Below are 13916 nucleotides of genomic sequence, written 5' to 3' on the forward strand. Positions count from 1 at the left end.
AAAGGGTACTATTTTGAACTTTATTAATGTTAACCCCTTTAAATTCAAATATATCATCATTATGTATACTCTGAAAATAATGTACTAAGCTATTCAGGGATGATACGTCAAGCAGCACATATGTACCTTGAGGATGGCTTCTCTCCCTTGCATGAGAATCGAATATTTTCAAGCCCACATTACCTTTACAATAGATAGCAACTGCAGTACATCCTATTGTCAAGACAAAATTGTTGAAATTTTTAGATATAAGTGATTGAAAGGCTCTATCTAAGGAGGTACCGAACTGACATCCTTCTACTGTAGCTTCTTGATGAATAGTATCAGTGTAGCTCTCACTGTATTGAAGTTCATAGTCAGTCTCGAACATTTTTAAAAGTGTGGGTAATTCTGTCTGCATTAAAAATGATTGTCTGGTTAACTGAGACAAACTTGAATACACCTGATTTCCGATATTCATTAATGACACGAGATCATTAGCAGAATTGATTCCTTGTTTGTTATTGTAAATCAAAGAGCATAAACTCGTTGTAACACATAGTTGTCCTGAATTCTGTCCAAATACCAATTCATTAGCTTGGCTATATGGTGCCAATATAGTTTTGCTAGGATCAATGTACATTGGAATAGGACTGAGGTTTTTCTCTATGTCTGAACTCAGTTGAAATTTACAATAGTTTGATGCGTGTGTCTGACTCTTATAAAGACACATGGGTCTATTACAAGAAAACATAGATAAGTACCTACTTGCTTTATACTTAATTTAATTATCCTTTGATATACCCTTACAGAACAATTCCAAAAATACTTCTTATCATTTTTTGAAACTTTATTTAATCTTACCCTCTTTGTATTAAGCTTACAATCATTCTTTGTAACTCTTCTAACCTTCACATAACGACGTAGCCAAGAGGACTTCGGTATGCTTGGACGAATACGCTCATAAACAAATTCCTTCAGTTTTCTGCCCTTTCTTCTGAAACGTTTCAGAGTAGCTTCTGGTATTCTACTGGGTTCTCGATCACGTCTAAATACACGGTTGCTACATGTAAACATAATATGAGATAACTCGTTTGATATAGCAGGTTTCGCTTGGTATTTCTCAATAAAAGGTTCACTCGTAAAGGATCGATCGTAAAATTGATCTCTCGTAAATTTTGCGGACCGACCCGTTCCCAAAACGCTCCACAAGTTTTAGTGTGGGTCTACCGCGAACGGTGTGTGACTTTGTATGTGTATTGGGCGTAATAGTCATCGAATTTCTTTCACGTACATCAAGCAAAGAATTGTTCACGAAGGCAGCCATTGCTTTAAACCATGCTCTCTAAGTTTCATTCTACGCATGCGCGTACACTTCACGCATGCGCTGTAGAGGAACCGCGTTTTGTGACTGAACGCAAAAAAAAAAAAACGAAGCCGAATTTGAACCTCGGGCGTTACCTTCGGAAAGTCCGAGTAAAAAGAACAGCTAAAATCAGCGGAACCGCAATAAAATCACATCACAATCAACTACTTGAGGGCTCAGGCGATACAGCAAAAACCTATAATATTCAAAATAAACAACCGAAGGCCAAACTTCTGTGACTGAAGGAAGAGTTCGTGACGCAGACAAATTATCACAACTTTGACCTCTCAGTCGATCTCACCTCCGGCAGATCAGCGAAGCGTCAAAAATATATTATTTCATGCCGACGAACCATAATCTACGATTTTCAACTATTTAAGAAAATAAAACAATTGTGATATGACGCCACAATGTGCTTTTGTCTTAGCTTGTGTGTAAAATGTTGGCAATGGAGTCACAAGTCGAACAATGAAGACATTAAATAAAGCAAGACTGCCAATAAAGCGTGAACAATAACGCATCCTTTGGTCGAAAGTCGCTTTTTTATTTACGTAGCAAGTTGTTCTTCCACGATTAGGCTCTAACAACGATGCGATCACACCCATTTCTTTCTTCAAAGAAAATAATGTGAGAGGTCAATGGCCCGGTTCGCAATGATTATGCCAACAACATGTTTTCCTGAGATCAGTTACCGGAAAATACTGATCAAATTTTCCACTTATCCCGACCCCCTTGAAAGAATACTTTTGCTTGAAGACATAACTACAACGGACTCTCTTAACCTTTTCCAAACCGCGTGTCGCTCAATAGATCACAGGATATGATTGGCCACTGTATCACATTACGTCAGAGGACATATCTACAATGAGAGGACAAGTGCAACGGTACATGCATACTCGATCTCAGACCTCTCAGGGGTGGGCTGAGATTCACCACGCGCCTATAACCTTGAAATAGACACATGCTGCTGATTCTAATTCTAAATTTGGCCGTTTCACTACACAAAGCAGTAAGGCGTTCAGTGTTAGAGTCGAGGTAAGTACGATATTTAATTGTTAATGTACTGAAATGTTAATGCGACTCCTCATCAATTTTCCAATTCATATTTCAACGCCTCTGTAATCAGAGCTGCTATTACATAGACCATTATTATATTGAACAATATTTTTACACAACATGAACTGCTGTAGAAGGATGTCGTTCTTAATAAATTCCCTCTTTTTTCAAAATTTTCGTCGCATCCCTTGGCTAAAAAAACTCGAACGCATCAACATCGGTACTTCTGGCATGTTGAGTCAAATTCGTTTCATTCATACCGATCCAGAAGTTGGATAACAATCAATCCGTTTGCGTGAATTTAATCAAATAGACATGCCTAATCTGTGCCCGAAAACGTCGTTAGAAGTTTACAAATGTTAACACGATGTACACATTGCGTTTTATGCGCGGGGTCAGTTATCTTCGGCAAAACAAGTTTTCAGATTCAGAAAGATGGTAACCGTTGTTATTGTTCCCAATGTAAAATATTGAGTAAAATAAGGCCATTCGAAGTTTTTTATCATGAAAATATTCATCGCATGAGCAGAAATTTCTCTCGAGATGAAATCTCCGTTTGGCCCGGCTCGTCTAATGTAGCTCAACATTTCTGAGCGTCGGTTGTGATACAGAGTATATAAAAATCGCACAGTATTGCTGAATTTCAAATAAATTCAAGGCGGGGAAATCTAGTTTGTGTGATAATTTAACCTTGTGCGCTTAATTTATGGAGAAGATGATGACCGATTGATGTTCAGGTTCCTAAGCGGCTCTTTTTTTATCTACAAATCGAATTCAATTTTTAATTTTGGTAACCGTTTTTTCCTCTTCGATTCATCAATATTTTGTACTTATTTTACTTCTATTTTACAGAAGTTTTTACGACTTTCTTACAATAAATATTTGCATTTATCTTTGTTTTGCAGAGAAACTCTTATTTCAGTTTCTTACTTTTGGTTTCATCAGTCATACGACTAGAATATCAAACAAGACAAGCTTCTTGCGTAAAAGGTTAGTAGTAAAATAATAAATTTAGAAGCAATCTTTTCCGCTTTGCAAAACGGAAATGTTTTGCATTGGACATTCAAAGCCAGAGGACTTAAACATCGAAATATCCCTATATTTTGGGAAAGATTTATTTCTAAAAACCTGACTTAAATTGATCATAGTCTGCAAAATAAAATGATGAACTCAACTTCAAGCCTTTAACTTCCATTATCTTACTGAGTCTCCTTTGCAAATGTTACAAATATCACAATAAATATTTTTAGAGAGTGAAGTGTTGCGTCAACTTGACACCATCGAGCTGATAAGTTTCTTAATTCTCCAAAACTGTTTGCTGAAAAATATATTGATACTGTAGGCAGAAATTGCAGGTTAAACAATTCTTAAGTGTCAGAGTCTGGGAGCGAATGAGTAAAAACAGATACGCGAAGTATCAACGGGAAATTCAGAATTTTAGATCTGAAATCTTTTAAAAAAATAACATGAAGATGCCAGATTTTTTATTTAAATTTCGGGGAGGTTGGAAAGCCACGTACTTTTGTTTAATGTTTTCTAAACAGTTTTTTTGTTCGAGCGATAAAGCTGTTACTTTTTTTCACTCCTGTCAGATTGTCATTCATCTCAGTTTTGCAAGGAAAACGTTAATAAATTCCCTCATTTTTCAAAATTTTCATCGTATCCCTTGGATGAAAAATCTCTGACGTATTAACATCGGTACTTCCGCCGTGCTGAGTCAAATTGGTTTCGTTCATACCTATCCAGAAGCTGGATAACAATCAAACTGCGTCTGTGTGAATTTAATCAAATAGACATACCCAATCTGTGCCCTAAAACGTAGTGAGAAGTTTACAAATGTTAACACGATGTACACATTGCGTTTCACGAAGATTCAGAAAGATGATAACCGTTGTTAGTGTTCCCAATGTAACAGCATGTCTAATGTTGTTTCCTTGGTCTTCCTTAGTAGCTTGACGTCTTTCAATGTCAGTTATAACGCAGAGTATGATACAAAATTGCACAGTATTGCTAAATTTCAAATTAATTGAAGGTGGGGAAATCTAGTCTGTTTGATAATTTAACCTTGTGCACTTAATTTATGGAGAAGATGATGAACGATTGATTTTCAGGTTCCCACCGCCTTTTTTTTTGTTCTTTACAAGTCGAGTACAGTTTTTACAATTGGTAACCGTTTTTCCCTCTTCTGTTCATCAATATTTTGTACCTATTTTACTTCTATTGTACAGAAGTGTTTACGTCTCTCTTGTAATAACTATTTGCATTCATCTTTGTTTTGCAGATAAACTCTTATTTCAGTTTCTTACTTTTGGTTTCATCGGTCATACGACTAGAATATCAAACAAGACAAGCTTCTTGCGTAAAAGGTTAGTAGTAAAATAATAAATTTAGAAACAATCTTTCCCGCTTTACAAAACTGAAATGTTTTGCGATGGATTTTCGAAGCCAGAGGACTTAAACCTCGAAATAATCTTTAATTTTGGCAAAGATTTGTTTTTTCTAAAAACTTGACTTAAACTTTTCATAGTCTGCAAAGTAAAATGATGAACTCAACTTTAGGCCTTTAACTTCTATCACCTTACTAAGTCTGCTTTGCAAATGTTACAAATATCACAGTAAATATTTTTAGAGAATGAAGTGTTGCGTCAACTTGAGACCGTCCAGCTGATAAATTTCTTAATTCTCCAAAACTGTTGGCTGAAGAATATATTGATACTGTAGGAAGAAATTGCAGGTTAAACAATTCTTAGGTGTTGAGTGAAAGAATAAAAACAAATACACGATGTATGAACGGAAAAAATCAGATTGTCTAATCTGAAATCTTTTAAAAAAATAACATAAAAATGCCGTGTTTTTTATTTAAATTACGGGGAAGTTGGAAAGCCACGTAGTACGGTTTTAGATTTTCTAAACAATTTTTTGATTTAGCGATAAATCTCTATTTTGCGGGGAAATCGTCAATAAATTCCCTTTTTTTTTTCAAAATTTTTTTCGGATTCCCTGAATAAAAAATATCTGACGTATTAACATCAGTACTTCTGCCGTGTTGGATCTAATTCGTTTCATTCATACCTATCCAGAAGTTGGATAACAATCAAAACGCTTGTGTGAATTTCATCGAATAGACATGCCCAATCTGTGCCCAAAAACGTCATGAGATGCATGAACACGATGTGCACTTTGCGTTTTACGCGCGGGGTCAGTTATCTTCGGCAAAACAAGTTTTCAGATTTAGAAAGATGGTAACCGTTGTTAGCGTTTCCAATGTAAAAATGGGTAAAATAAGGCCATTCGAAATTGAATTGTTTTTTTCATGAAAATGCTCATCACATGAGCAGAGAATCCTCTTGTCATAAAATCTTCGTTTGTCCCGGCTCGTCTAATGTTGTTTCCTTGGCCTTCCTTAGTAGCTTAATGTTTTTCAGTGTCAGTTGTAACGCAGAGTATATACAAATCACGCATTATTGCTAAATTTCAAATTAATTCAAGCCGGGGAAATATAGTCTGTTTGAACCCTGAGCGCTTAATTTATGGAGAAGATGATGAGCGATTGATTTTCAGGTTCCTAAACAGCTTTTTTCTTTAATCTATACAAATCAAACTCAATCTTTACACCTGGTTCGACTTCCAAAGTCGAATCAAGTTTTGATTTGATTGCAAAGTATTTGAGGTTTACATCATCTTAACCTTTTGAATTTATGATCTCATCAGCAATTCTTCCTTAGAACTCCCTCACATTACCTTGTTAGTCAGTAGGGAGACGTTAATGTTGTATTAAGAAAAAACCCTCAGCTGATAAGTTTTCTCGCCGCTTGTTTACTGAATAATATGTTGATATTGGAAAGAGATGCAACATGATCGTCACTTCTATAACTTGAAGCCGTTTTAAAAATCGAGGAAAGAGAAATTAAAACCACCAAACTCTTATCAATGATATGTGAGCTCAAATATTTTTTGAAATATCTTATGGGCAAGCTGTAATGTAAGTTCCATCCTTATTAGGTTCACAATGATTACTTTTCAGCGATAATTTTCCTATTCAATCTAATACTAGCTGTTTTGCATTCTTCCTTGATTTGCAGAGAAAGTTCGAATCAGTTTCGCGATTTTGGTCTTCTAACTATTCAGGGAAGTTTTCGTTTTCAAAGGTGAGCGGCTGAAAATTCATTTCAAAAAAATTATGCATTAACATGTTTTGGATTGAAACTTGTTTCTCTGAATGATGAGTCTGTTTACTCTCACCATTGCTGTATGGTGTATTGATATTGTAAGGAGAAACTACGTGTTCATCACTTGTGTGATGATTAAAACTAGGAAGTTCCCGTGTGTTATTTGATGAACCTTCTGGGAAACTTAAGAAACAAATTTTCTTTCACCTAAGGCTTCCTTAGTTTCAATTTCCATGAATAACTTTAATACACAGACTTAGCCAAGCCTAAAAGCGGAGCTCGCATTTTTTTTCGCGCACGTCTCAAGGGCACAACGCATTTCCCTGGCCAGGAGTAGAACCCGGGTCGTCTGACTCGGAGCCTAGTCAGTGACCACTGGACTACTGGACAAAGCCGTGGCGTTGGCGTGCCCGCAGTACAGTTGACCACGCATGTTAAAAGTAGCACCTTATACGGTCGTACGGTCGTACGGTCGTACGGTCGTACAACCAAATTTCTTCGGCTTGATGGGTTACTACTATTTTGTATAATTATGGCGCTACGCTCTGCGAGCTCCGCTATTATTTTACGAAACAAAAAATTGAGAGGAGTTGGTACATGAGCTACTGAAGTAACACGAATGAAATAGAAAGATTTTCCTTCGTCTGAAAAACAAATTAATGCTGTGTCAAAATAAAAAAATTGTTTTTTTCAAAGTAATTGATGGGTGGTTAATCATTGACAACACTTACATGTTTTAATTTCTTCATCTCAAATTAATGAGGCGAGTTTCTAAGACTGACATACCGGCTTGATCTCTATTGGACAATAGTTGCATACTTTGTTTAATGGTAGAATCTAATTTTTTTTGTTGGTTTTATGTCCATCAAATTTGTCCACCACGCAACGAAACTAGATCTATAGCAGGTAATTAGGTGTTAACAACTGAGTTAAAACGTAAATTGGCCACCGTAAAGAGTAAAAAGGCTGACGTTTCGAGCGTTAGCCCTTCGTCAGAGCAATTGCAGATGGACATGTCCTAGATGGACATCTATATCTCCGATTGTAGATGGACATCTCTCATAAAAAGTTCCCGCGTCACGTTTAGGAAAGGGAAACCTTCAAATGTCTCTTTTTATGTACAAGCTTTCTGGGAAATCCTGATGTTTTCACGAAATGAAAGAAGAAATTGACGGGTCACTCATATATCAGGAGGCAAATCACGCCCAACATTGCTTCATAAATTTACGAATCACGCTCGCCTTTCTGTAAAATTCACGCTCCACATATTAATTTTAGCCTCCTTCACGCGTCACGTGTAAACCCTTTCACGAGAATGCAAATATAACACGATTGGTAAATTAACTGCTGTTCCACTGGTGAAACTTTTTTGATAGCTTTATCTAAATCTGATCTATGATTTTTGTAATTTGAACCCAGAAGATACACTTGTGACTGGTTTGAAAAAAAGAATGAAAAAGGAATGTTGCACTTAGACATTTGTGGAGAGGAAGACAACCACAAATTCCTTAAAAACAGCTTAGAAACTCGAACATTTTTCAGTGTTACTTTTTCTAAGCTTCCTTTTTTTTGTTGATTCTTTCATACGACAACAAACAGGAGAGAGCCGTTATGAGTGACGCTGCAGAAATCCTAAAATCAGTCCAAATACGTTTAAATGTCGTCATATTTCTTCTGAACACTGATCGTGGCCTACAAGCGACTGAGTTATGTAATGAATGTGTTATTCTACTTCAAAACCTGTACTCTGGTAGTCACCTTGATATCTCCGATGTGCTATTCAATGCATACTACGCGATCTCTGGTTACACAGAGGCGGAAAGACATACAAACAAAATTCTTGGCACATTTATTCATGCTGGGATGCTAACTATAGAACTGGGAGACAAATATGTAACACAAAGCCAGTTTCCAGAGGCAAAGCAACTCTATAAAGGCGCACTCAACATCTGGAAAACAATTGCTCACAAAAGAGAAGAAGCAGCGGTTCATCTTAGACTTGGATGTGTCTGTGCTAAACTCAGTGAGTATCAGAAGGCTAAGGAATATTACGAGAAAGCACTTGCCATCGTGATAGAAATTGGCGACAGAAATGGAGAACGAACAGCATACGGGAACCTCGGCAATGTGTTTCATTCCCTTGGCGAATATCAGAAGGCTAAAGAATATTACGAGAAAGCACTTGCCATCGCAATAGAAAGTGGCGACAGTCGTGGAGAAGGAAGAATACTCGGGAACCTCGGCAGTGTGTTTCATTCCCTTGGCGAATATCAGAAGGCTAAAGAATATTACGAGAAAGCACTTGCCATCGCAATAGAAATTGGCGACAGAAATGGAGAAGGAGCAACATACGAGAACCTCGGCAGTGTGTTTCATTCCCTTGGCGAACATCAGAAGGCTAAAGAATATTACGAGAAAGCACTTGCCATCGTGATAGAAATTGGCGACAGAAATGGAGAAGGAACAACATACGGGAACCTCGGCGGTGTGTTTCATTCCCTTGGCGAATATCAGAAGGCTAAAGAATATTACGAGAAAGCACTTGCCATCGTGATAGAAATTGGCGACAGAAATGGAGAAGGAACAACACACGGGAACCTCGGAACTGTGTTTCATTCCCTTAGCGAATATCAGAAGGCTAAAGAATATTACGAGAAAGCACTTGCCATCGCAATAGAAATTGGCGACAGAAATGGAGAACGAACAACACACGGGAACCTCGGAACTGTGTTTCATTCCCTTAGCGAATATCAGAAGGCTAAAGAATATTACGAGAAAGCACTTGCCATCGCAATAGAAATTGGCGACAGAAATGGAGAACGAACAACATACGGGAACCTCGGAACTGTGTTTCATTCCCTTAGCGAATATCAGGAGGCTAAAGAATATTACGAGAAAGCACTTGCCATCGCAATAGAAATTGGCGACAGAAATGGAGAACGAACAACATACGGGAACCTCGGCAGTGTGTTTCATTCCCTTGGCGAATATCAGAAGGCTAAAGAATATTACGAGAAAGCACTTGCCATCGCAATAGAAATTGGCGACAGAAATGGAGAAGGAGCAACATACGGGAACCTCGGCAGTGTGTTTCATTCCCTTGGCGAATATCAGAAGGCTAAAGAATATTACGAGAAAGCACTTGCCATCGTGATAGAAATTGGCGACAGAAATGGAGAAGGAACAACATACGCGAACCTCGGAACTGTGTTTTACTCCCTTGAGGAATATCAGAAGGCTAAAGAATATCACGAGAAAGCACTTGCCATCGCAATAGAAATTGGCGACACTCATGGAGAAGGAAGAATACTCGGGAACCTCGGCAGTGTGTTTCATTCCCTTGGCGAATATCAGAAGGCTAAAGAATATTACGAGAAAGCACTTGCCATCGCAATAGAAATTGGCGACAGAAATGGAGAACGAACAACATACGGGAACCTCGGCAGTGTGTTTCATTCCCTTGGCGAATATCAGAAGGCTAAAGAATATTACGAGAAAGCACTTGCCATCGTGATAGAAATTGGCGACAGAAATGGAGAAGGAACAACATACGCAAACCTCGGAACTGCGTTTTACTCCCTTGAGGAATATCAGAAGGCTAAAGAATATCACGAGAAAGCACTTGCCATCGCAATAGAAATTGGCGACAGTCATGGAGAAGGAAGAATACTCGGGAACCTCGGCAGTGTGTTTCATTCTCTTGGCGAATATCAGAAGGCTAAAGAATATTACGAGAAAGCACTTGCCATCGCAATAGAAATTGGCGACAGAAATGGAGAACGAACAACATACGGGAACCTCGGCAGTGTGTTTCATTCCCTTGGCGAATATCAGAAGGCTAAAGAACATTACGAGAAAGCACTTGCCATCGCAATAGAAAGTGGCGACAGAAATGGAGAACGAACAACATACGGGAACCTCGGCAGTGTGTTTCATTCCCTTGGCGAATATCAGAAGGCTAAAGAATATTACGAGAAAGCACTTGCCATCGCAATAGAAATTGGCGACAGAAATGGAGAAGGAGCAACATACAGGAACCTCGGTAATGTGTTTCATTGCCTTGGCGAAATTCAGAAGGCTAAAGAATTTTACGAGAAAGCACTTGCCATTGCAATAGAAATTGGCGACAGTCGTGGAGAAGGCTCAACATACCTGAGCCTTGGAAATGTTTACTGTGACCTTCATAAAAATCGGCAAGCTAAAGAACATTTGGACAAAGCAGTCGGCGTCAGTATTGCAATTGGTGACAGAAAACTAGAAGCCAAAGCTTGTTTGAGTTTGGCATATGTCTCTGCTTCTGTGAATGACAGTCAGAAGGCAAAAGAACAATGTGACAAGGCGCTTACAATCAGCAGAAAATGTGGCGATAGAAGCTTCGAAGCAGAGTTTTACCTAACCCTTGGACATACATTCCAATCATTAGGTGAATGTGGCAAGGCAGCAGATTATTTACAGAAAGCTTGCTCCATAAGCAGCCAAATTGGAGACAAAATAACTGAGTTTCAGAGCCTTCTCAGTATCACATATTTACAGATATCGCATTCAGAGGCTGTGGAGGCAATGAAATATCTTCTTCAATGCATTGGAAAATATGAACAAATCAGAACTCATCTGAAAGGAAACAGTGGATTTCAAATCTCTCTGTTAGAGAAACGCAGTACTTTTCCGTACAAGTTACTCACTGACTTGCTTTGCTGTAATCGAAAGTTTCGAGATGCTCTCTACGTTGAGGAGCTGGGACGAGCAAGAGTCCTCTCGGAATTCATGGCAGACAAGTACTCCGTGGAAAGCCGTATCTCAGCTGATCCACAATTATGGTCCAGAATTGAAAACATGGCGAAAAGAGAAAGTAACTCTGTTTTTTTGTACATTTCGTATGAAGATCGGCAAGTTCTTCTCTGGGTATTGAAACCAAATGGAGACATTTGCATTCGAAAAACAGACGAAGTGAAACTAGAGACTCTTATTGCCGAGCAAGTTTGCGAAGTGGAAGGAGTTTTCAAAAAGAGCGCCGCCTGCTTTGGTGTTTTACCCGCAGCGAACTGCGAAGACCGATCGCTGGATGACAACGAGACGACATCTCTTCATGAAGAGAGCCAAGCAAAATTGCGAGGTGACGAAACCAAAGATACCGGAAGAAGTCATAATTTGTGCTACCAATGGATCATCGCACCTGTGGCAGATTTACTTACAGAGCCCGAAATCATCATTGTACCAGACCGTTTCTCGTACCGAGTCCCATTTGCTGCCTTGCGTGATGAACCAGCCGGAAGGTATTTATCGGAGAAGTACAGAATACGCATCGTCCCTTCATTGACGACTCTCCGGCTCATTCAAGAATGTCCAGCAGACTATCACATTCAAACCGGTGCGCTAGTTGTGGGTGATCCTACGGTTGGCAAAGTGCATTACAATGGACGTCTCACTGACATTACACCATTATTCTGTGCAAGTAAGGAAGCAGAGATGGTTGGTCAGCTGCTGGGCGTTCAGCCTTTGTTAGGAAGTCGCGCAACAAAGCAGGCGGTTCTTGAAGCAATTCCTTCAGTGAGTCTGATACATCTTGCCGCACATGGACATGCCGAAAGAGGAGAGATTGCCCTCTCTCCTCAACGTACTGCTAACAGTATTCCACAAGAGGAAGACTACCTCCTGACAATGTCCGACATTGAAGGAGTTCAAGTGCGAGCTAAACTGGTAGTACTCAGCTGTTGTCACAGTGGGCGTGGATTGATTAAAAAGGAAGGAGTTATTGGAATCGCTCGAGCATTCTTAGCATCCGGTGCACGTTCAGTGTTGGTAGCATCGTGGGCTGTAGAAGACAAAGCAACGGAGAGGCTCATGAAACATTTCTATAAACACCTTGTTCGTGGAGAAAGTGCCAGTGAATCTCTTCACCAGGCCGTTCAATGGTTGAGAAGTAATGGCTTCCCCAAACCTCGCCAATGGGCCCCGTTCGTGCTGATGGGGGATAACGTGACAATTGATTTTATCGCAAAAGGGTAAGTCTGATCATAATGAGCAATTTTCTACGATAAACCGATTAGTACACTTGACTTGTTCACTTTATCAACTTGTGTTCTTCTGTTTTTCGTTTTCTTTTTGTCTTTGTCTTTCATCCATAAAATGCCAGGAAAGAGAAGTTGATTTTAACTAGTTCTCGGAGCTAGAAGATTTTCACGGAAGGCTTTCTAAAATTGACGCTCTGACGATGGAGTTAACTTAAGAAGCTGAAAAAGTTCACTTTATCTGTAAAAAATAAACAAAAGTCAGTGACAATCTTAAAGTCACTTTCGTATCAAACATGGTATGTTCGACACGTTTGGATAATCATAGCCAATGACATTGAAGAAGAAAGTAATTTCTTATATTGGAAATCCGTTTCATTGTTGAAAATATTGACAAATTTAATTTTTTTTTTTAGGAAAGAAGAACTCGAGGAGGACAACAACGAGGCGGAGAAGAAACAGAGTGACCATTGATCCTACACAAAGATTCTTCTTCCTGTACATTGTCTTTCAATGGACACTGGTATTACTTTGCGTAGACATTTTTAGTTTTTTAAGTTTTAAGTTTTTAGGTTTTTTTTTCAAGTCAAGTAGTAGATTTTGCGCGCTTTTGTAGGCAGGGCTTAATCAAAATCCGGTGACAATGGAACCTGCAATTAAGCCGTTTGATCTGTTAAGAAAACTTTCAATAGGGAACTACAATATATTGAGATGCGAAAACTGAACGCGGGAAATTATTACTTTGCGTAGACATTTTGATTTTTTTTTAGTCAAGTAGTAGATTTTGCGTGCTTTTGTAGGCAGGGCTTAATCAAAAGCCAGCGACAATGAAACCTGCAATTAAGCCGTTTGATCTATTAAGAAAACTTTCAATAGGGAACTACAATATATTGAGATGCGAAAACTGAACGCAGGAAATTAGCTGAATGTATAAAATGCGAGAATGTTAGCAAGTGTCGTAAAAACTCAAAACTAATCCTTTATTTAAATCATTACGGTATACGTCCCAGTTTTCAATTTTTCCGTTGCATGCGCACGTGATCATTAAAGAGTGGTTAAGACTGTTCACAGGTGCAGGAGATGATAACATAACAAACTAACAGAAGCGGGAACAAAAAGTGCCATGATACTGAACACACAATCAGTTAGAAATTAGAAGATAATTAAGTGAAAATCAGACAAAGAAGAGAACAATTGTTGAGAATTAACGCAAAAATCAAACAGTGTTCGGAACAAGGCGCTACATAGTAATGTAAAAGTAAAATGGGGAAGGGAACAAACAGAGTACAATATACCAAAAAAAAGTTTTAACAAATAGAAAAGAAGAGAAACAGTGAG

The 13916-nt window shown here is 38.5% G+C and overlaps 2 protein-coding genes across 3 annotated transcripts; one reads left to right on the plus strand and one right to left on the minus strand.

Annotated features, from left to right (window-relative positions):
- Positions 1–39: 39 nt before the first annotated feature.
- On the minus strand, positions 40–1450 carry LOC149051322 (uncharacterized). Of its 2 annotated transcripts, none has more exons than XM_089199380.1 (3): positions 1170–1450; positions 889–1042; positions 40–213 (listed from the first exon to the last, which is right to left on the minus strand). In XM_089199380.1, the coding sequence occupies exons 1-3, from the start codon at positions 1304–1306 to the stop codon at positions 169–171; spliced, it is 336 nt and encodes a 111-aa protein (XP_089055506.1). In that variant the 5' UTR covers positions 1307–1450; the 3' UTR covers positions 40–168. The 2 variants fall into 2 exon arrangements, with proteins under 2 accessions (XP_089055506.1, XP_089055498.1); XM_089199372.1 differs by having other exon boundaries at positions 844–1042.
- A 5037-nt stretch (positions 1451–6487) lies between these two features.
- LOC113686389 (uncharacterized) lies at positions 6488–13191 on the plus strand. Its single transcript, XM_089199097.1, has 3 exons — positions 6488–6549; positions 8170–12572; positions 12995–13191. Exons 2-3 carry the CDS (start codon positions 8182–8184, stop codon positions 13050–13052), a joined length of 4449 nt encoding a protein of 1482 aa, XP_089055223.1. The 5' UTR covers positions 6488–6549; positions 8170–8181; the 3' UTR covers positions 13053–13191.
- Positions 13192–13916: the final 725 nt, after the last annotated feature.

This window comes from Pocillopora damicornis, chromosome 1 (genome assembly GCF_964200805.1).
Source record: "Pocillopora damicornis chromosome 1, jaPocDami1.2, whole genome shotgun sequence".
Taxonomy (NCBI): Eukaryota; Metazoa; Cnidaria; class Anthozoa; order Scleractinia; family Pocilloporidae; genus Pocillopora; species Pocillopora damicornis.

Excerpts from the sequence above, each read along its gene's own strand:
- LOC113686389 (XM_089199097.1), top strand. The coding sequence starts at position 8,182 with ATGAGTGACGCTGCAGAAATCCTAAAATCAGTCCAAATACGTTTAAAT. Across the intron at positions 12,573-12,994 it reads ATTGATTTTATCGCAAAAGG|GAAAGAAGAACTCGAGGAGG; the intron begins GTAAGTCTGATC and ends TTTTTTTTTTAG.
- LOC149051322 (XM_089199372.1), bottom strand. The coding sequence starts at position 1,306 with ATGGCTGCCTTCGTGAACAATTCTTTGCTTGATGTACGTGAAAGAAAT. Across the intron at positions 1,043-1,169 it reads GTGGAGCGTTTTGGGAACGG|CAACCGTGTATTTAGACGTG; the intron begins GTCGGTCCGCAA and ends GTTTACATGTAG. Across the intron at positions 214-843 it reads GTAAGCTTAATACAAAGAGG|GATGTACTGCAGTTGCTATC; the intron begins GTAAGATTAAAT and ends TCTTGACAATAG.